The 24,185-nt window shown below is 44.4% G+C and overlaps 1 protein-coding gene across 3 annotated transcripts in view; it reads left to right on the forward strand.

Moving 5' to 3' along the window:
* The first annotated feature begins 22,520 nt into the window (after positions 1-22,520).
* The window catches only part of epha10 (EPH receptor A10), a 140,261-nt gene continuing 138,596 nt past the window's right edge, over positions 22,521-24,185 (forward strand). For 2 of the 3 annotated variants that reach the window (XM_076105725.1, XM_076105726.1), the window contains exon 1: positions 22,521-22,599. In XM_076105725.1, the coding sequence (XP_075961840.1) occupies positions 22,521-22,599 (79 nt within the window). Of the gene's footprint in view, positions 22,604-24,185 lie in introns of all 3 variants that reach the window. The other variant, XM_076105724.1, reaches the window with a different exon arrangement.

Below are 24,185 nucleotides of genomic sequence, written 5' to 3' on the forward strand. Positions count from 1 at the left end.
CAAGCGAACCGGAGACACATGCCGGGCCCCCTTGTAGGCCGACGTTTTTTTCAGGGTGGCTAATTAAATACCTATACTTATGAGTCCTGATTATGGTAATCGACTGCCAAGCAGGCAGGTCTCTATAGAGCAGCCAGTGGATGTCCTTGCGATCAGAAGTGCAGCAGAGCTCGAGAGAACCGGGTAGCGGATCATTAGTGGGTCTAAATGTGGTAGCACCAGTCAGGGGGCCCTGTGATCACTCCTGAGAGAGAGGAGGGGGATTGAAGATTGTGTTTGTGTGAAGAAGGCCTGCTTCCACTCAATTTACTTTCATCGGCCAAGCCAGAGTGTGAGGAAAGCTTTGGGGTAGATTAAACATTAATTAAGAAGATAAGAGATGATAGATATCTTTACCGGAGCACCTGAGTCCGACCTGAGCCAATTTCAAACTGAGTTACTTTGATGTCGCTGGGAGCTCAGAGTTCGGAATGAGCAAGCAAGGTTTCAACTGAATCTTTATCCGCTGAGGTTTTGAATTTCACCAGTTTAAATCAAGAAGATGACGGAAACATGGAGAAAAACAACAGTTTATTACCATGGCTACATGTTCTCACACCCAGCTCGTCAAACACCGACGCTTGGTCCGCGTCTTTTCAAAATAAACTTCCATGTTCCCAGGAAATGAAGAGTTTCCTCTTGTTACATGCATAGTGTCTTTTCAAAATAAAACGCCAGGGTAGGCTTATTTAGTTTTTAGGTTTACTTGGTTTAGGTTTCGGCAACAGAAGTACTTGGTTAGGTGAATTGTCAGGTTAAAACCTTACTCACTTATGAGTGTGTCAAACTGTCTTATATTAGGCATATCTGCCCAAGAGTTTGTCTCTCTCCGCCTCCCATGCAATTCAGCCTCGGCTTCCAAGCCAATGCTGTCAGAGTTAAGCCTTCAACTTTTAAATCCCATCAGACAGAAGCAGAATGAGACACTCTAGACATGAGGTCATGGATCGGCAGACCAAACACATCGTGTTTAAGGACCACTGCCAAGGCTGAGAACATGTATAATCCTTATCTGAACTATCTCTCGCCCTTTCCAACCCAGAGAGGAGGAAGATCCGCTCTTGCAAATATGAAACTTATTTATTGCAATAAAACTCCAAAGAAGAGATGCTCTCTGTGAATTAATTTAAAAAAAATCTTTTATTATATTCTATTTCCACTACATTAGACTGAGGAAAAGATTGTGGTTTGGGTTAAAATAACTGTTTGGTACGTAAAAAAAAAAAAACCGCTTGTTACGTGACAATCGTATGTGGCCCATAACATGTAACAAAATATGTCAAATATGTGAACGTTGACTTGGTTACAGGACAAGAACAGCAGTCTCCTGGGAGAAAGTCTGTGTTTGTGCGTTGGTATCGGACGCCGAGGGGCACTGACCAAGCATCGGTATTTGACGGGTCAGCATTAATAACCTGTTTGGGTACTTAGCCTTGCTGCTAACCCACCCAACCAACCCCCCCCCCCCCCCTCCTCTGCATTGTGTTTGGACTCTGTCGCCTCCATGCTTCCATTAACTCAGCGCCCTCAAACAAAAGTCTACATGGCAGCTTCATTACACACCCTGACACTTAATCATCTAGCATCACTCCTATGCTGGAATAATATTCACTTTTAGTCAGTTTGTAGAATTTTTAACGAACAACTTTAATGAAGAATCTGTACCATGTCAGTAAAATATTACCTGAAATAATGAATGTGTTAGAACTAGATTGTGACACAGAGCTCCTTTATAACATATCAGCCTTGTTGATATTGTACTTAAGTAGTAGAAATATGCAATTAATCAACACAGCTGAACACAGCTGGAGCTTTTGGGGGTCTGGGGTCCTGTGCATTTTAAATGAATATTATTCTGCTCTTTTATTGCTTAATATGACATTTCTTCTTGATTATGATGTCTGCTGTATTGTATTTATCTTCCTAACACTTTTATGCTGCAGCTTCATGACCGGGTCTCTTAACAGATAGGTATTCATCCTAATGAGATATTTACTGAATATTAATTAAAGGAAAACAAAAAAAGAACAAATATGGTAAAGTAGAGGCAATAAAACATGATGCAACACCTTTTTTTTAACATCTATAGGAGCACATAAAAGTTCTTCTACAAACCCAAATATTAAATGTAATAGTATATTTGCTGTATCAATCTTTACATAAGTTCAGACTGTAGCGTGTCTAACAAATGCGTTTATTTTATTGAAAGGTACTTTTAATGTTTCAAATCTATGGATCTGCTGTGAACAGTTAAAGTACAAGTCATTTAAAAAAATAGCCTTTGGAAATCAGAAGTCATAATGAGATGAACTTGGTGATTTTATTTTACAAGTATTTGCATAAAAGAAACACGAGGTGAAAACTCTTTAGAGCTCATTAGGCCTGAGCTCCGGGATGAGATTACTTGTGCTGCTATGGCAACACTATCGGTGAGCTTAATTTGCATGTAAAATATACAGTATGGCCATTACACGCTGACACACGTGTGCTGTTGTGCGCGCCTCTCTGCATCGCATTTTCACGATACACAGCAACGGTCCCTGCGTCGCTTTCTCTCGCTCCCTGCCCATCTGTCACACGAGCCACCAGCAGCGCTTGGCGTGTGCTCGGAGCCCGCTGAGCTCTATTTGACATCATACTGGATGCGGTGGGCTCGGAGACGGGGTGTTTGCCGAAGCCTAATTTACCTGGGCCAGACCTCACGGAGGGCCTGGGAGGGGCTGATAATTAAAATGGCTCGCTGCTGCTGGGATGGAGTATTCACGGGGAGATTACTTCCACTCTCAAACATCCCCGCACTTCACTGAGATGTGGCCCCGTGTGGGCGCACAAATGTGTGTGCGTGTGTGTGTGTGTGTGGTGTTGTGGCGGCAACGCGTACGTGTGATAAAAAGTGTGTGCGTGTGTGTCTGTCTGAGTTTTGGTGCCCGTCTACATCCCTCTGTGACCTTCGTCTCCCCCCGCGATGTAAAGTCATCAATGCGCCGCAGCAGATATTTAGGTCAGTGCGAGACGCCACGCGCAGGACGAGATGAAAGACAGGCGCGAGGGCGAGAGACGGACGGAGAGAGAAATAATGAAATCGACGGGTCCCGTGAGGTGATGACAGCTGGCTGTGCTCACCAGTTGATGGATGACAAATGCTCCGTGTCCGTGTCCATCAGAGTGCCTGCACATCTCAGTCAACACAGGACGAGTTCAACAGAACATCCGGCCTCGCGGCTTTAATTAACTTTGTCACTGACATTTTACTTTTGCAGATAATGTTTCCGTGACATGTGGATGTGTGATGACTTATTAAATGTCATAAACTCAATTTTGCTAGTGCATAACAAAATATATTATTCGTGCAGAGCCATAGCGACATCGTAATCCGCGAATGTTTGCAATTTTCCGCAAATCCCCCTCTTAACCTCACAGGAGGACTCACTTTTCTTTCATGTTTCTAAACTAAATCAAGCGGCCCTATAGGTAGTTATTCTCCTCATGACGAGTCCTTATCTGAATGACCCAATCTGTCCTCTGTGATCGGATACGCAGTCTCGAAAGCCTTGACCTTTTATTCAAGTGGTGAATAGACTGGCTCCTCCTCCCCTCCCTCTCCTCCCTCTCCTCCTTCCCCGCCTAATTACGGTGATTTTGAATCCGAGGCCATTAAGGAGCGTGAGGCGAGACTCTGAAATGAGATGAAAACAGTAGGAAGGCAATAAAAAAGCCTTGTTAGAAGAATGTTATTACCGCTTTCTCCGCTCGCAGTCTGGAGAGCAGCCTGCGTCACACCAGGCGCTGGATCTATATCAGTCATAATGGGGCAGGGGAGAAAAAAAGACCTTTTGCTTTTGTTAAATTTTTTTTTCTCATGTTAAATGCAGACAATTTAAGGAGGCATTCCGGGCCATTTTCACTTACTCTAAAAACCAACAGCGGTGAATTTCTCTCCCTGCTGACATCTCAAAATAAACTGTCTCATCCTTTGCTACAGTTTCTTAGACATCAAGCACCACATGACCTCACCACGGTGTTCTGTATGAGGATCTTAAGCGGACCATCTCTCACATACCTGCGCTGGTACAGGCCTCTGCCCCGGCCATTCATCATAATTCTGGTGCTTTGTGTGTGTGTGAGAGAGATAGAACAGCAGATGAAAACACAGAGCAGATTGAGCTATTTGTTATCGCAGCTTATCCCAACACCGGGATGCCTGCTATTATCCTGCCAACACCGGGAATGGCAGGTGGAAAATGGGATTTCTCCCTCTGCTGTTATTTTATTGGACCCCCGCCCCCCTCTCTTTTCTTTTCTACTACATTTCGCAAGGATTGAGAATCATCCTGCATTCATGGAGGGCAAAAAACTGGGAAGAAGGTGGCCGAGGGCAAGGTGGGAGAGGAGGAGGGGGATGAGGGGAGGGGGATGGGGGAGGAGGTGATGGTGGCTGACATGCTGATTGTGAAAGATAAACATTTTCCTGCAGCTGCTATCCTAGGCGAGGCTATGACCTCTCTGGCTTGTTGATTGTAATGTTTGACCGGGGCATTATCTCTCCACCACAGAGAGAGCAGCAGATACTGTCTGGAATATTGGCCCCATGCTAGCCGGAGCACTGAGCTTTGTTCTCCATAGGCAGCGCTGGACTTGTAATCTGGCATACTGGGAATTTTCTGGGACGACGCACCTTAGGGCCGATATGATTTCATTTATCATTTTTAATCATAAAAAAAAAGCCCATTGGTTCGTTTTCTATACTGACACTGGGTTGGCCCAATCACATCTCTTACTAGGCCCCAGAGTGAGATGGAGCAGGGCCGAGGGACATGGTGATCATGAGCCGGGCTGAAGGACTGAATGAGCAGGACCATGGCCGAGGGACGGAGTGATTAGGAGTAGGGCAGAGGGACGCAGTGAGCAGGACTTCTACTTGAGTATACAGACAGTATGCCACCTCTGATCACCAGGGAGCAGTCAAGAGAGGATGAGTAGGCTGGTCCACTTTACACATATATTTAAGCGGACCGCGAGGATGTTGCAGTGCTGGGTGGACACCCAGTGTTCCAGGTACGGCGCTGCACGTTATACATCCCATTTTGCGTGGAGTCCTAAGGGCCTGTGTGTTAGAGAACACACACACAGCTTCAGCACCTCAGCATGAGTGAGCGAGAGGGAGATATGGAGTATATATTTAGCTTGGACCGCTATGCGTGCCTTTACCTCCCGAGGTCAGCTCACTGGGGGGGTTGCAGGGATTAAAGATAGCGTTCAAGCAGATTCATAATTTATTCATCCACTTCCACCTACCTCCACCGCACCACTTCCATCCCCTGTGAGTGAGTGCAACGCAATTAGATCTCTGCAAACCAAGACCCGGCTTCTCCGAGGCGAACTGCGGACGGGCTGCGTGTCGGGCTTGAAGCGTGGACATAACAGGTTACTAAGCAGTATATAAGTCTTGTGGTAGATTGTGAGAGCGTGCGACCGCCTCTATAACCTCCGGTCAGGCACTAGCGCTTCAGGACCGGGTCAACGTACCCCTGCCGAACAGATGGGGGTCAATTGGACTCACCCATGCAGAGCCAGTCTAACCTTGAACACTGGCAGCGGGTGCAGGTTACCTTTCCAATTTACCCCCCCGCCAAGTGGAAGAGCCGTGCCAGCCATAACCAGCCCCCTTCCAATCGACCACGCTCTCATCTGCCAACTACCCCCCCCCCCCTAAGCCGCCAGTCAGAGAGGGAGATGAAGAGGGGGAGGGAGCGCTCAGCGCGCGAGAGCCCCGGCAAAATACGAGGGATTGGCAATAATGAGGCTTTACAGAGAAAATGAAAGGAGACGTGGAGAAGCGGGAGATTGAGAGAAAAAGAGAGAGGATTGACAGAGAAAATAGGTTAGATCAGAGAGGATGTGTTTTAGCGAGAGGGGCCAAAGGGGAGGGAGAGCTTTAGCCCCAGTGGCTTTACTGGTAAGCATGCACGCAAGGCCTTCTGATTGTTGTCTCACCGGCGGTCATTGCAGGGCTCCTTCATGTGTACTAATTGCCTGCTGAAGATACGCAAACAATGGATCGTCTTAAATATTACACTGGTCACAATCTGCTGCAGGCAGGAGAGCAGTGGAAGAAGACAAAGAAGCCAAATGCCAAGATTCCCCTCGGCCAATTACAACAAGCTGAAAAGACCCTATGACGGCGAAAACAGAAATTACTTCCACTGGTGTTTTTTTTCCTTCTTTTATGTTGGAAAAGTAAAGATTCCTCCTTAGTAATAGTTTATAGTATGCAAAACTCTAAAATAACTTGTTTTGTGTGTGAAACTGATCCCATTTTCCACACAAAACAGGAAATGGACTTTTGACAAATGCAGTTCGGCCCTCAAAGTCAGTCGTTTCTACGGCATCAGCTGTAATTGGAAGTGTGTGTTTATCACCACGAGTCCGACAAATACACATGTCGATGGCCGCCCTTTACAAGTACCGTGTCTCCCACCTGTATTGGCCGGCTCTGTTCATGGGTCACATGAAGTGTAATCCTGTTTTTGAGTTAAACCAATTAGAACAAATGAATTTGCCATTAGTAATAGTTTATGGTGTGGAGTTCCTTTAAACTTTTTATTACAGTATTGCGTTGAGTCAACTCTATTGCCATTAAAGAAAAAATTGTTAGGAACCTGCCTCGACAACATGGCATATACTGTACATAAAATACCATAGATATAAAAGATAAGCAAAAAACCTTAAAGTGCCCCAAGGGCACAATTTAAGAGTCTAATAGCCTCCAGGAATACTCTTCTTGTGTACCCCTTGGATTCAGAATACCTCCGTCCAGGTGGCGTTCCCTCAGAGAGCCGAGGTCCTGGATCAGAATAAGGGCTGCGCAGTATATCGTTTCAGCATCGTGGCCCTCACCGTGGACATTTCCTCAGTGCCTGTGCTTCACAATCTTGCCCTCGGCGGGCTCTCCTCAGTGCCAGGGTTTTGCGGCAGTGTCGGCAAACCACCCGGCCCCACACATACCATGTCATCACCATTGTTTACAGGAGCACACAAAGTTCTTCCTATCGAGCCTCTTAATTTTGCTCTCAAAATGCACTAGATTTTTTCATCTTAAAACAGGTACTTTGTCGTCATCTGGTAAAAAAAATCCCTTATTTTGTAATAACGCAATATGTGTTAGAGAAAAAAAGTTTTGCAATGTCAGTTTTTGTCCAATATCGTGCAGGATTTCCAAACTGAACCAAAAGTCCAAATTAAAGTGTGGGAAGATGCTGATAAAAGGGTCGACGCTGAGAGGCCTAGCAGGACAACTGTAAAAGAGACACACACCCTGTGAACACACACAAAGTAATAGATGTTGTGTGTGACACTGAGATAATACAACAGGGTATCTGATGCAGACAGATTTATGTTTGGTTGGCAGTCTTTGTGTGTAAGAGAGAGCAGCAAACGCTGTCAAGCCCATTCAATTCAAATCAGACCGCGGTCGTCGTCGTGTCCTCGTGTCCGGTATCCTCGGGGTCCGGAGTGACAGATCCCAGGCGAAGCCAAGCACTTCCTGGTTTCGGCTCTGCTTCTCCTATCGGAGGCCACCATCTCATCTGACACGGCCGGCCCCCCCCCCCAAAAGCCCGTCCCGTAATCACATCAGAGGGAGAGCAGAGGGAGTGACAAATCACATTACAAGCCCTGACTCAGTGCAGTAGTTGTGTAGCCTCGATGCCGTCCTCCGTCTTTGTCCGTATCTCTGAGAATGAAGATTCATGGTTCGGCCCCCGTGGGAGGAAGAGTAATGTGATAGAGAGGCAGGCTGCGAGTGAGGCTGCATGAGTGTGTTTGCGGCTGTGTGTGTGTGTGTGTGTGTGCGTGTGTGTGTGTGTGCGTGCGGTCTATAAAGGCGACCAGCCCACGGGGCAGGTGGGATGTGCGGTGGGCTGGACACTCAGTCGGCCTGGTTTTGTTCCAAGGAGCTGTCCTCAGGTGACGTCATTTCTTCTCCCTTCACAGGCTTAACTTTATATTTGCTCTTCAGAGCTTCAGCGGAAACATGCACACGTACTGTAGAAGTGTGTGTGTGTGTGTGTGTGTGAGGAATCATTAGATCATATTCTTTTGATATTTGTATATGGCAGCAGTGGGTGGAAGGTTGGATTGAAAGAGTTCATTATAAATACATATTCAAATGATATTATTCCTGCTTTGCATCCAGATTTAACGTGTACTTCTATAGTTCCACCTGATTTATTGGACAACAAAGGCTACTGATGATTTGTTACATAAAAAAAACTCATAATAAATATCTATACAAACATAAATTCATTACGAGAAACAATTAGATCACCTGGAATACGTAAAGGAATCATTAAACATTTGGGATATATTTGCTCTTTTCCTAAGAAATAAATGAGCAAACCAAAACATTTGAATGACTCCCTCACGGGGAGCTTCATGTAACTAACTGTGGATATAGCATTTCATAATACTTCAGTGCTGGACATTGACTGAGTGGTCGTCTCTTGTTGCCTGCCCTCGTGTTTCACTCTCCTCGGCCCAAAAGACTGGAGGATGCACTCTTCTTCTGAGGAACACAATGTGGCCGTGATTTGAGAGGCACTGGCGACGCACCATGAATGAAGCCAATCACGTACAAATCGCTGTGTTTATAGATCGGCGCAGTGTCTTTGGAGAGTAATTACAGGGTGTTTTATGCTTATGGGGTCCCAAAGTGAGGGATAGCATCCTTCATGGAACGATCAGACAGCTCCCAAAAAAAAAAAAAAGAGCTTTTTCCGTGTAATTTACATAATTAGGATGTAGACCAGCGGTAGATGGTAAGGTAAGCTCGGTATTCATCCTCCAAAAAGCAAGGGTTTGGTAGAGATTAACTTTGATCTGACACACTGCTGGTGTCACGCATTTCGTCCCATCCTGAAGAGGGCCTAGATTTGCGGGCTGCTGGGTTTTTTCTAATATGTGATGGTTTTTCCTCTCCTCTCCTGTCTTATATTGATCTGTTACCAGTAGAGCCCGGGAATCCAATGCCAGAACACACGAGCTGCACTGCGGTGCTTTAATACAAAAGCACAACACAATGACAAGCACCTGGTAAAATCGATGACGACCAGGTACACACACACACACACACACACACACACACACACAATCAACACACCAGCACAAGACCGCAGATGTAAGGATGCCAAAGAAAAAGAACATCCAAGGTCGTGCTCTGTATGCAAAACGCATACAACAAAAATCCCAGTTTGTAATGAGTTTTTATGTCCCTCATGTCTAGATGTGAACAGAAATATGGTAATGCAAATGTTTAAAAAAAACGTACGCTCCAGGGGTCAGATTAATACCCTTTTCCCACCAAAATGAGTGCATATAAGCAGGTTTTTTTTAAAGCCCGGGAAAACCTTTACATGCACTGACATGCATATTATGAACACGCAGTCATGTACACGCCTCAAACACAAATATAATCTTGGAACCACATAACAAAAAAAAACACAGGCAGGTGGAAGCACATGTCACACAAGCAAATATAAACAAAAACAATTTGCCAAAAATTAGCCGGCTCATAAAAAACTGCTATGGAAAAGACGTCTCATTACTCTGTGTCCACACTTAGCTCTATGCAACACAGCTCTACATATTTAATGCCAACGGAGGGTAAAGAAAGTTCAACCAAAGTTTGAGGAACAATTTTTCATTCACACGCCTTGAGAAATCCCGGAGAGAGGGACCGCAATCGGGAAGCATGAATATTCTGCTTTGGATTTGCATGTGCTTAGCTCCTCATCCTTTGGCCCCGCTTGTACCTTGCTCCACAGGCTGCAGGTGTAATCAATTATGCAAATAGCGCTGTTGTCTTTGCAAAATTGAGCGCCGTCAGCACACGTCGGAGACGTCTGGAGATGAGTTGAAGGACGTTGACTCACCTTCTTGTCCCCGCACTTGTAAATAAAGCAAAGCGCCAAGTAGCCGCGCTTATTGGAAGTTGTCGGCTAATGTCAATACAGCAATGCATTATGGTTCAACAACTTCCTTTTGAGGATTGACAGACCTAAACATGACGTGCATGGCAGCTGTTTGCTGAAGTGGCAGATGAAGTCCTCTGTGAGCAGTTATTTATGTTAAAAAAGTTCACAGTTCAAATTGCTTTATTATTTTTCTGCACATATGCTGAGGCATCATTTTCAGAAAGACTATCCAAACTGTTGTAGAAAAGCGCGTGGCCGTTCTGAACAGGCTGATTGCTTGGCTCCTTGTATTGCTGCTTGCCGCCTTGTTGGGGGGGGGGGGCGTACCCTGTGGGAGGGTGTGGCCATTCGGTATTCGTGGACGTTCAGAGCAGGGCGATTTTTCCCACGGCCACTCATCGACTCAGTGAAGAAGAGTTCAGTTGTGATGTTAGTATATCCAGCATCATGCAGGAAAAAGTGAAGTGCAGTCAATGAGGCGCCGCCTGTAAAGGCCCGCTGCAGACGACATGCTCCACTCAGTCTGCAGAGCCCTGAAGCCCCGCCCCCCTCCGCTGCACAGAGCGCTCTTCGCTTGTTTCTTGAAAGTTAATTGATACTCAATGTGTCACATGTCCACATTGCACCAACACTGCAGGTCCTTGAGTCCCCAACAATGCATCCGCCAAGTGTGAAGTAGATCAGTTCTTGAGTTATGTGAAGGAAACGCTCACATACCTGCAGACAGAGATTCCGTATGCAACCCACAGAGGCTCTTTTCTGCACCGAGCTATCAACTGCAATCCACCTCTGGTGATTCTCTCTCTGAGAGTGGCCGGAAAAAGAGAGAGAAGAAGATCTGCCGTCTGTTAAGCTTCGAGATAACGGCGAAAAACGCCTCCGTTCTCGCTGCAGCCCAATCTATGGCATTGTATTGATATGGGATTGGTTTGTGCTGTAAATGGGCCGGTGTTGTTGCCGGCCTGCAACCCTTATATTCATATTCATTTTTCTAAAAGATCCAATCTTAGTGCAATTTCAAGTGCTCATCGTCCTGCACCAAGGGAGTAATAGAGGTGATAGAAGCAGTTTGACCCTGGTCTCAGACCTCTATAACGCCTCACTTCTATGCAGGAGTCTGGCTGCATGGCCGTCTCTTTCTCTTCTCATAGCCACGCATATTTCTCTCTTTATTGTCCTCTCAGTAACCTCGTGTCTGCCAGCTATACAGCCACTGCTGGACCCCTGAGGACGCCCTCCAGTCAAATCTCATTCCTTATATATTTTTTTTTCATTTTCTGTTTTTTTGAATACCGTCTGTATATTTTAATATTTGAACTCTTCCAATATAATTGCAATCACATCATCTCTCACCGTTTTCCTAAAATGTGCTTTATTTACCTTCCCTCTGATGTGCAAGCAGCTCTTTGTGGCGTGAGCATTATTTTCCACTGATGCTCATTATGAGGAGCAGCAGGAGTGTGATATCTTCTGTCATGTCGCTATGACTACAGTGAGCAGAAAGTTATCTTAGTTGCTGCAGAGGAGATATTATTAAACTACCTTTGATTTGCGTAGCTGTAATCTAATTTACACACCCTGTGGCCTGTATTAGGTAGCTGCTTAATTACAGTGTGCCGCACATGCCACTGCAGGTATTTATCAATCTACATTGTTTCGGTGGGAGGCGTCTAGTGTCGGAGATATCAGCCTGAGAGATGTCTGTCTTCTCTCCAATATAATGGGACTAAAAAAAGTGCCAAAAAACATGACATTTGAAAGAATTTCCTAAAATGTGGATTTAAGGATTAACTGACCTAACAAAACACATTTTTACACACATGTTAAATAGTATTAAATGATGAAGTGATGACATTTTGGACAAATATGGACGTAAACTGCAACTTGACTGGTTGGCGGAAGCTTACAACAGCAAGGCGGTAGTTAGAAACCCAGAATACAGTCCTGAAAATGAGCATGATATCTCCCCTTTAACTAACATAAAGATATCTGGTAATAGAGTTCAAACCTTGATGTACAAAACCAAACAACAAAAGCATTTATCTACGCACACGTCCCACGTCCATCAGTGATGCTCTTCATAGCTGATATAAAAGGTTAAACGGTCAATAGTGTAATGACTTTCATAGTGCAGCGCAGGCTCGGAGGTAACCATGTGTGACTTGGTCCATATGCTAACGAGTTTTTGAACACAAAATCATGAGATGACCTATGATGCACGTAGATGGGCACAAGTTTAGCCACACACACACACACACACACACTGACGGAGGAAAGAGGGATACCACTGCCATATAATTTCTGTGGTGATGAATTCCCAACAGCGTCTCCTGAGACGTCCAGCCCACGCTGACAAACCAACACATTTTTCACTCTCAGTGCACCGCTTTTTCTCTCTCTCTCTCTTCCTTTCTCTCTCTTTCTATTCCCTCATACTTGACTCAATTGATTTTTTTATGCCCTTTTTTTTCTCTCACCTTTCCTCCACGAGGAGAAAAGAAATGCACAAAGCCCGTAAACGTGGCTCGCGGCTGCTGGGATCACTCCAGTTATTAGGAACACAATGTGATGCCTCGGGTCTCTGTCTGCTGCAGCACCGACCGACCGCGCTGTGCTTTATTTTCTCAGCTGGAGCCGGCAGAGTTGGTTTGCATGTGTAGCTGTGTTGATAGTTCATACTTTTGGTACATTTGCTAACATGGCCCACCGCTGTTCTGCTGTAAAGATGAAACACGCTGCAGCTTTTTCTTTCTCTAGAGGTTTTCCTTAAACATCTTTTTTTAAGAGGGAGGTCTTAAAAAAGAGGGAGGTCTGGGAGGTCTGGGTCGGCCTGCTTGCCCTGCTGCCACCGCGACCCGACCCCGGATAAGCGGTGGAAAATGGATGGATGGATGGATCTTTTTTTTGCTTTTCTATTTTTGTTGGTGAGACTTTAGTCCAGAAGCACATGCCGTACTACAATAGCTGGCATTTCTAAATATTAAACTATTAATTCTTCATTATTACCATCTAGTTATTTATTATTATTAAAAGAAATATATGGATTGCTTTTATTATGAATATTGTCATTTTTGTTTCTTTTATTTTTATTTTCTTTACCCGTACACACAATTATAAACATAAATATGTTTTATTCATTTATTTTAAATATAAAAATGTAAGCATATTTCTCATTCTGCCTTTAACTTTCTAATCTTCCAGAACTCTGAATCTATAAAACACACGACTGTGTCATACGGTTTTTTAGTCGTAGTAAAGAGCAGAAAAGAGAGTCATCGTTGTGCATTCAATGTCACTGCAACAGAATTGTGACTACAAGAGATAGATTGAGACGACAGCAAAACGTGGAGCAGCCAGGTAGAAAGAGGAAAAGAAGACGCGAGAGGAAGACTGAAATGAGTAAGAGGAGGAAGGGTATGTTGATGTAGGAGAGGAGGGAAAGGAAGCAAAAAAAAAAAAAAAAAAGAAGGTGGTTAAAGGAGTGAAAATAGAGGTGAGGAAGAAGCAAGAGAAGTCACAGTTGTTCCATTTCCCTGGCTGTCTGAAGTCGGCTCTAAAAATTGGAAACAGTCGTGTTCCCTAATCTCCCCATCACCTGCACAGAGTGTATTCAGTGTCTGATAAACCGCCCCGGACTACCACACACACACTCACACACATATTTAAATATAAAAGGATCGTCCTGCTAAAGAGGAACAGACACACACACCATACGAACACTCCATACGAACCGAGGCCGTTTGTGTAAACTGCATAATTGAACTTTATCTGAAGTCACGATAGCTTTGCGCTATCTGTGTTGATATTTAAAAAATACCGGCGCAGTGGCAGCGGCGGCCGGAATAACAATCCTTTTGGAAAAAGCGATATCAGATTCAGTTCCTGCCGAGTGGGTCGCCTCAGACCCGGGCCTGCTGTGGCAGAGAAATGAGGCCGCCGGGCATGTTGTCATATCCGGGAATGTGTCGGCGAGCAGCGGATCACACTGTATATTCCTGATTACTCAGTCATGGGCCTTATCTGCAAACTGCCACACGGCTACTTGACAGTTGGCTTGGCCCTGATTTCACTGTGTCCTCCTTTCTACCTCAACGTCCCTCTTTTTCTCATGCTCCCTTTTAAACATTTACATTTTACTCCACACCTTTTTCTTTCTTGGTGTCCATCTTCCCTCCTGGTCTTCCGTCGTTCTGCTCTCTCTTTTCACCCTCTGGTAATAACATTTAAAGATGAGTTTCACAGAGCAAAGAGTTGCTCAGTGACAACAGAGCAGGAATTTGTTTAACATGTTTTTTTTATCTTTTCTGTCAAAAGCGACCTCATACCTTTCAGTATAACGTCATACTCAATATAATCTGGTGATTTGTTTGCCAAGAATGGTGTGAGTAAGACTGGCATTGAAAAAATGTAACCTCCGCTGTGCTTTCGTGTTATCCTAATTGCCAAAGTGCTCAGCTAAAGAATGTCAGGTCAGAAAAATCCATCTGGAAACAGTTCCACTTCAAAAGCAACATCACTTCAATTACACAAGATTCCTTTCTTTTTGGCCACAGCGTGCGTGAGAAGTGCGATCCTGCTAATTGAAGAGTCTATTTCCAAAGTGTGATATGTGCCACCTACTCTTAAGACAATTAATTTCATCCAGCCAAGTCTAGAGAAAAAGGGACTTCAAGTAAGTTAAGATACTTATTCATCAACCATATTTTGAAATTAATATTTTAAGGTTTAAATAAAATGCTGAAATCTTCGAAATTGATTCAGTGCATTCAAGATTAGAGCTTCCAAATAACAAATATGGTGTCACTTAACGTAGACTTACGCAAGCACTGTACAGAACTACAAATATCAGGTGTTTGTAGTTTAATGGGACTATATCCATTTAACTCTACTTATATACTACGCCACAAAATTCCAGAAGTAAATATTGTGCTACATTTACTAGCTACTTTTCATATTCAAATTTTACATTCAAATAAACATTCTAAAGATTAAACCAGTGGTTTCCACCCTGATTGGCCTGTGACCGCTTACAAAATAAGCGGTGTCTTATCGTGGTGTCTATCAACTCCACGATAAGACACCTGTAATCATCTTACAACCTCCAAAATGGATCTTGTGAACCATCGGACTGAACTAAAGTAGATAACCCAGTTACACCTTGACCAGCTGAAACGGTGAGATGATACTGTACGCATTGTTGCATCAGTATTATCAATCGTCTAATGTCATCTATAGATCCATCTAAAAAATCATAGTAGTAATAGTACATTTTGCTTATAATACTACTGTACTCTTACTTCATTAGGATTTTAAATGCAGGATTTTTACTTGCAATGGAGTATTTTTTTCTGTCTTTTATATATAGTATTACTGTATTGGTACTTTTACTGAGGTAAAGAATCTGCGTACTTCTTCCACACCACTGAGTCCACCGCATGTCAAAGATGCGACTCCAAAGGTGCTGTCAAATAATAATGAATTAAAAAAAGACGTCCTATATCTTGTCCGAACCATTTTGACTTGACTTCGATGGAAAACAGCATGAGGTCAAGGAAAGATGTGACGGAGAAATCATAAGTAAAGACAAACCGACTGCACTTATACAATGGATGTTTATCTTTATTTACACAAAATACAAACTTACAAACTCAATGCTGTACAATTGAAATTCAATATCCATAGTGTACAATTAAACAACGCCAGTGAATGTTATTGGCGGCCGGATGGTGCGTCGCTTTAAATGTTGCTGCCTCAAGGAATTGTGGGACAGCGTTATCTTTTTCTTTCATAAAGGATGGTCCAGTGTACCCTATGCTAAAGGCGATAGGAAAGGAAGCACTGAAGCACCTTTCCTTATCATTTAAAGAATTTGACCAGCTCTAATAGTCATTTCACTGAGTTAGGAACCTTCCTAAGCAGAAACGACCATTTGACCGCAGCCCAAATCTTTCCAATGGCCTTGATGACACCGCAAACTCTTGTACCCGGAACTAATTGCAACATGTATACTCATTAGCCAATGACAGTCGTCCTCCCATGGGCTGCGTTACCCATTTCTCCCCCGGACGAGCCGCCCGGACCCCAGCGCGACCTGCTTCTCAAACGACACCGATGTGAAGGTAAAAAAGCGACTCCACGACGCCTCGCTGAAGCCTCATTGTGACTAATTACATTCCACTTCATGTTCTCAGTGTGACGTCCCGCGATCACTCCAAACTCTGATTCATAGTCAAACCACACGTAAAGGTTATTATCTCATTTGCATTAATAAAAGAAAAGCATGATCGCAATAATTCCACTAACAAATCACAAATAGGCTATTACAGAAACACTAATGAAGGCGATTAAAAACAATCTGTCAAGGAGATATTGTTCAAATCTATCTGTAATCTCATTTGGCTACGAGATGGCGGCGTGATTAACGCCCGGGCAGCTAATCGTCTCATGAAGGGAGCGACGGTTGTCTACGCACCCATCCGAACAAAAGCAACGAGCGACGCCCGTTTAAAACACTCTGGATCTCTTATAGTCACCACAGCTACGTGTGTGTGTGTGTGTGTTAACGCAAGACATCCCTGTGTGTGTGTGTGTGTGTGTGAGTGTACCGTATATGTGTGTAGGCGTATATCTCTCTCCAAGACACATTAACACCTTTTCACTTGGCAGCGTTCCCAGGGTGCCGTCCTGGGAATAACACAGCTATGGTACTATACATCAGGGACTTGTCGGCTGCTGTTATCAAACAGCCGCTCTGTCCAACACCTCCCTCCATCGCTCCATAAACTCTCCTCCGTCTCCCCTCCCCTTTTTTTCACCTCCCACCACAGCCCCTCTTCACTCCTCCTGCTCCCTGAGGTGTTAAGAAATGACTGGCAGCAGTGGGGGTTAACCCTGAAACTGCTCACCCTCTTGGTATTGTGACTTGCACCATGTCCACACTAAAACCCCTTTCATACAGACATATAAAACAGCTCCGCCCAACACACAAGAAAGTCTGCAGTGCAGTTATGTACATGTACCTGATAAACCAGAGAATTACACTTTATTACAGTCAAAGATCAACAAATAAAAGTCCAGCTACAGTTTCTCTCCAGTGCCACACATTCACACTTTCTATTTCTCTCTTTCTCATCCATCTTTTTCCTTTTGGAAAAAAAAAGACATTTGGTTAAATTACGTTTAAATCGGGTTCAAATTTTCATCTAAAGCCGAGTCGCGTCATGTCCGGCCCCGGTCGGGAGGAGGGGTTCATCTGACACACATCGACCCATTCAGATAGACCACTGGCGTGGGTTTGACCAGCGTCATTGTGCCGGCCTGGGTGTCAGTCAGATCACTCTGAAACACATCTGTCTGTAAAGAAAAGGAAAAAGTAACTGCTTCCTAAATCTAACAGTCGTGTCTATCTGACTCATTTCAAAAGTCAGCATTTCTAAACACACAATACAGCTGTTATTTATCTCCATTCATGTTTACTTTGTTCGACGACTTTTCCAACATGTTACTCCAACAGTACACAGTTGGGGATCGTGGAGATGGAGTGGAATCTTGGGAGATTTTTACCTTATTTATTTGTACGAAATGTGAAGAGTGCAACAAAGATCCCCAGCTGAAATCGAGCCGGGACCTTTGTGGTTTACATGGTACGCGTGTTAGCCCTTTAGGCCACCTTGACTTGCCAGAACAGCTGACACTCAGCAGAGTACCCGGGTCTGTCCCTCTCCTTACCACACAAGGTCATTATTTGCTTATGTTTCTTTCTGATCGGAGTTCTTTACAAAAAACGCTCTTTATTTCAGGTAGTTTTTTCAATCAGAATTTTCTGATTTCAGCCAGCTTAGCGAGGACGCACTCTTAAACAGTCACACTTGTGCGATTGAGAGTGTGTGTACACTGACATGCCCGTATTCGTGCGTGCGCTCACACACACACCTCTCCTCCCATTATCTCTTTGTTCCCCCGTCGTTCTGCTTGGATGACCGGGGAAACGGCCAACCAAAAAGGTCAAGTGCCTCTTCTCCCTCTCTCCCTCTAATGTGTGAGGAGGAGGGGGAGCAGAGAGGGCGGGGCCAGCAGAGAGCATCAGCGTGAAATTGTCGCATGGTAATGAACCTGCAAAACTGAGCTGCGTGAACATATATGTGTGTGAGACTTGTGCTGGAATTGACATCTATTTACTGCTTCAACGCCCCCCCCCCCTCCCCTGGACACTTCCAGGTTGACCCACACTGTTGCACCTGCTGACACATTACTATATTAATATACATGTGGGCATTGTAGGTTTTTCTTACTGTTACTGTCCTGCTGCCAAAAGAACTCACTACTGAGTATTAATGCGCAGTCTAAAATAGTCCCTGGCAAATAAGCAATTTGGTCCTGATTGAGTCATGTTTGGTAAAAACTACAGTGCCCAGCTGTTTTAGAAAACTGCTGAGCAGTAAAAAAAAAACACCATCCTTATCCTTTGACCATAAGAATTGACATGTTTAAAAATGTTGTGAGCAGATGTGGTAGTGGCGTTTATGTGGCGTGAGACCGAGAGACTGTTGCAGTGCGTAATGGACTGTGAGGGGAGCAGCACGGAGTGAGTGAGCGGGGGCTGTTGGCCTCTGTCCTTGGTGAGTAATGACCACAGAGGAGGACAGATGATCATGTTCATCAGCTCCCAGAGCCGAGGCTACCAGCCCCCCTGCTGGGGAGGATCAGTCAGACTGATGGCCCCGTAATCTGCGCGTGAGTGTGTGCGTGCGTGTGTGTGTGTGTGTGTGTGTGTGTGTGTGTGTGTGTGTGTGTGTGTGTGTGTGTGTGTGTGTGTGTGTGTGTGAGCCTGTGGTGGAGCAGAAAGAGCAGGGATGGAGAGGAGGCGGACAGCGATAATGAGACTTAACCGTTGATCGTGGAGCGTATAGTGTTTACAGCGTTTTTTTGCGCGTGCTCCTACTGTTGCACTTTGAGGGTGAGTTTGAGTAAAAGTACTCACTGCATTTGTCACAAAGCTATTTCATGTCCGGCAGCAGCAGGGGCTCGCTTGAGAGGAAAAGCGGGACGAGCTGACCAGCCTTTTCATTAGCACGTCATTAAAGTTTGAAAAGCAGCTAAATCGTCGATGCTGGTGTTACACAGTGGTGTATAAAGTACCCAAAAGCCATACTTGAGTCAAAGTAAAGATACCTTACTGGAAAATGACCCCAGTAAAAGTAAAAGTCACCTATTAGAATACTACTTGAGTAAAAGTCTTAAAGTATCTGATATTTATTGTACTTAAGTATCAAAAGTAATTTTCTGATATTAAATGTACTTAAGTATTGAAAGTAAAAGTACAAGTAAATGCTGTTAATAAAAAAGCAAAGGGTCAGAATTTTGAGAATTATGAAGTTTATTCTTTTTAGTGCTGTGGCACCATGACCAAGGACATGGAGCTGTGTTGACAATAATTGGGTTGGCTGTGATCCATCCAGGAGCAACAATGTTCAACATAATATATTGTACATAAGTATACTTTTGCATCTACTATGAACTTATCATCATAATTCTCCGAAAAGCAATATGACACTATGAAGGAGTTGTAACAGTGTGTTTATAAGTATGCTCATTCCGACTAGAGGATGTAGAGGGCAAATGCATAATATTCTGTTCAGCAACAAATATCCACTTGATGCATCAGGTCAGTGTTGTGAGAAAGGACACCTGCCTTGTAAACTCCTATGGGCCTGATTTGAACACAATAGGCAAAGGTTTTGCTCAAGCTGAATCTGCAATTGGGCGACTGCTACCATCATAACTCCATCTGATCATCCACAAAATGACTCAAATATCAAAACATGATCAATACTAAAGCAGCACCGAAAGTAACAACCCAGTCATTACTTGAACCTGAAAAATGTCCTGTTCATCTTCAAAAGAAGTTGGTTTTCAAAATTGCGAGAATTCAGCCTCGCTCTTCTTGGGCTGAAGACTAGTCCTGCGATGCTAAATAGTCTTTCACAGGCCGCTGAGGCAGGTAGAGGTGTGTTCAGCTTCACAGACAGCTTGCGCACAGCTGGGAAGGATTTCCCTAATGCTGCGCTCTCGCGGCTCCTGTCAATCCTATGGTGTGGTGGCTAGCTATAGCTAACGTTAGCCAACTAGTGCTGCAATGATTATAGCTAAGATGACTCAAATCAACAAAATCTCACAACTGTCAACACTTCCTCAGCTCACTAACTCGCTAGCGATCCACGGGTGTTGGTCTTCGTCACCACCGTAGTTTGTTGCGGGAGTAGCAGGTGCTTCCATTTCTGCTTCCGTCATGAAATCAGTCATCGTAGAGTGGAATTCTACTCGTGTAGTCGCTCGCTAGCTATAGCATGTAGCATCCTGGGCATCACTGGGAATCAAAACACCGCGGCTTTGAGAGTTTAACTTACAAGCTAGGACCACTGATTCACCAAACCTGCTTGCTTGCAGTCTCTGTTCCACCACAGTCCCCGACGCTGGTCTCATGATTCATTTTGTTTCTAAAGATAGATTTGATTTTGTAGCGAGTAACGAAGGTTTCAGGGGAAATGTATCGGAGTAAAAGTATCAGTTTTCTTTGCAAGATGTAGTGAAGTAAAAGTAAAAGTCAACAGAAATATGAATAGTAAAGTAAAGTACAGATATCCAAAAAAACGACTTAAGTACAGTAACGAAGTATTTCTACTTCGTTACTGTACACCACTGGTGTTACATACAGAGGAGCTGCCAAGTGGAGACTCGATATCATTAATTCTACGGCCAGTTTGTGTTTTTGAGGAAGTCTCATGCTTTAAGCTTTGAACTAAAAGTAAATGGAACCCAAACTCTGCATTCAGGTTTCACACAGAGAGCCGAGTGCATAAAGAGCGAGGTCTGTTTCACGCAATACAAAGACTTTTTTTTTGAGGACATACAGTAATTACACATGATTACACAGTAATTAGCCTGAATTGTTCTTTAAGCAAAAGAATGTGAACTTATTTCTGAATGCAACTTAGTTCAATCAAAGGAGCTGGTCGTGCACTGAGCTGGGTATTTTTTTTATCAGCTTTCAGGAAAGACTGAACCGATTGTAGATTCAACCCAAGTGCATCGTGCTTGTCAGTCAGCAATAAACTGCTTGCATTCTTGTGCATACTTGCTGTACCAGACATCGAGCGAGGGACCTTTAAGTGCCGTCTGTGCGTTACAATGATGCAAAACCTTGAAGCTTGCTCAAGGGTTTTTCCCATCTTCTTGCTCTCCTGCCGTCTGAAGATTCACAAACAAACCAGGTAGCAAAGCTCGATAATGTTAGCTCGGTGCCGAACACTATGAACACGTCTCCTCACTTTAAGTATAGCATCAAATCAATAGTCCCCAGAGGAGGGAGGGGATTTCCATTATAGACAATTGTCTCGAGTCCATTTGTGGACTATAGGTGTGAAAGAAAAAGAGTGTTAAACTATGTCAATTACGCAGATGTCGAGTGGGACTTTTTAAGTATTCGCGCTACAGATTTGGGGACACTGACGCAGATGTTATATTTTCACTTTTGTTTTAGAGTGTCATTTGTTCTGTTGTCGTGCTGCATGATGATGTTTGCAGATAAAGGCCTTGGCGTAGGTCTGCGCTCCCAGAGCGTCCTTCTTGTCTAGTATATTGTCTTGTATATATGCACTGAGTTGTCTAAGGATGGCCAAACCACAGCTTCTGCTATAAATGCTGTGGTGTCTGGCATTGGTCCACTTGTGCCTTTAAAAATAACCATTAAACAAATAACTGTTCCCGGGTCAGGTCCCTGAGGGATAGCCAATCATCACTGCATCCTTCTTAGTCGGACTTTGTACCTCTAATAATGGCTTTGAAGTCTGATTCGTTGGATGTTGTCAACAGAAACAATAACAACAATTAACTTAATTGACAAAATTGGGAACTCATCAAAAATGAAAAGCAGCGTTTAACTGGATTCAACCAAGGTGTGCAAAATATATTTTCTGTGTTATTTAATTCTGTTTTGGACCTCAGTGCAAACCACTTGATTGAAAACAAACTGAAGACCACCTGGACCCCCCTTTTAAGACCCTTACCGCACACTTCTAGATGATAAAACAAGCGCAGGACTCTAAACTCTCCGACGGAGTGATGCGTCCTAATTTACCGATCCCCCTCCGCGTCCTATAAGAGGACCGTTAGTACTCCTTGAGGGGTCGGACTCTGACGACCACAGCGGGGAAACACCTGACGCGCAGATTTCAGGTCGCAGCTCCACGATAGGTTCGACCCTTCCCGTGTGCACCCTCCACCCCCGACTCTGACAACCCCGCCGCCATTGCGCTCGCGCGGTGTCAATCACGTCTGCAAAACCCTCCCCCGAGATAACAAATAGGACGCGTGGCTCCGGAGCGCCCGCACTATTTGCCCAGACGGCAATCCGCTCCGTTCGAAGCGCTCGTGAGTGCATCTCTGCTGCGGTGCGTCGCGCGCAGGCTGGAGAGAGATGACAAGAGCCCCGCGGAACTGGCCAGAAAAAACATGGATCTCCGTAAAACGCTGGTGTCGATGATTTGGATATTATTGCTGAACATTGAGGGAGACTGTCACGCCGAGGAAGGTATGTGTGTGTTTTTTTGGTTTTGTATCCAAACCGGGTCGCCACAGCGTTGATCGGCAGACGGATGTCCTCGGCGGAGATAGTTTTGGTGTTTGTCCTGTGATCGGAACCAGGTGCAGGTCGTTCCGCTGATGAGGGCGCGGATAGTAGTTTAGTTAAAACTGCCTGTAAATCGCTTTAAAACCAGACGCGCACGTGAAGGAGAACATCTTTTTTATGGCAGGTTGTGGAGAGACGCGTCTCATGAAGCTGGCACATTTATGCTCAAAGCGTCCCCCTGAATAACTCAACAAATAGGGTTTATTCAGATTGTCAGCTTTTTGTTTTGTCACTCAATTGCTTGTAAAAAAATAAATAAAAAAAGAGACACTTAAGTACAATAGCATATAATAAAAACCCCAATCGTTTGTGATTTACAGCATCCACTCCAGCGTTGCGGATTGTGAACTAAATGACTGTATGAGTTGTTTAATGGTTTGTTTCTATAGACACAGACGGAGTCTCTTGTCCCCGTTGGCACGCAGCAGGACCACTGTCTGCTCCCACATCCCGCTTCTCATGTATAAAGTCAGCTCCCTTCAGGCGACCGTGCTCCTCCAGAAAAATAAATAAATCCCCGCTCTGTTGTCACAATGACTTAGATATTTTTTATTGCATCTCTGTGCAACTGGTTTCTTTGTCTTTTGCTCCTCTTTGACAGTCACTGATGCTCTGGCCACGGACGACAGGATGCATTACGAGGCTGCCGCCTCACTGCTTATCCCCACCGAATGCAACTCTGCTTTTATATATTCCAGCACAGTTCTTCTCTTAACAAAACAGCCATTTTATTGTTCTCAAGTTACTTTCTTCTTGTCTTTCCGTCAGCACTAAACAAAGACTCATTATCGAAACAGTAATGCAGGAGAAGAGTGTATACGATTCACTGAGGTTTACATATATATATATTTTTTAATCGAGATTAAATGCTGATGATCCGGATTTGGATTGCTGGCTCGTTTAATTGCCCCCCGTGCTGCACTGAAGTGTGTCAGAGAGTGAGGGAGCTGCTGCTGCGGTCTCAGTTTACCTGCAGCCTGGGTCTCCACTGATAAATACCTTCAGCCGAGATACTGTGGATCTATGTAACATGTATTGGTCGAAACTAAAAAGCATAGAGTATGTCACATCTAGTGTGTGTGTGTGTTTCTAACCGGCCGGCTCAGGTGAAGCCATGGAAGGGTTCTTAATCAGTTCAGAGATTTTGAAGTGGAAAAGAACATAATGGCTTCAGACCCCCAGGCTCTCTCTCTCGCTCGCTCTCTCGCCCTCTCTCGCTCTCTCGCTCTCTCTCTCTCTCTCTCTCGCTCTCTCTCTCTCTCGCTCTCTCTCTCTCTCTCTCTCTAAAGAGGGGCTTTTATTGGCAAGGTATAGCTGAGTGGATTTTTTTAGATCCATACAGTACACTATACACGTATAGTCCAGAGCGGCACACTTCACAGCCATACATCATTGACACACATTAATGCACTGGCGGCACACACGCAACTCCGGATCGGATGTGAACTCTCTCATGAAACGCATGCAGTGGCTTTGACATTTGCTGC

This window comes from Anarhichas minor, unplaced genomic scaffold, assembly GCF_050575085.1.
Source record: "Anarhichas minor isolate MPS153535 unplaced genomic scaffold, ASM5057508v1 ptg000033l, whole genome shotgun sequence".
Lineage (NCBI taxonomy): Eukaryota > Metazoa > Chordata > Actinopteri > Perciformes > Anarhichadidae > Anarhichas > Anarhichas minor.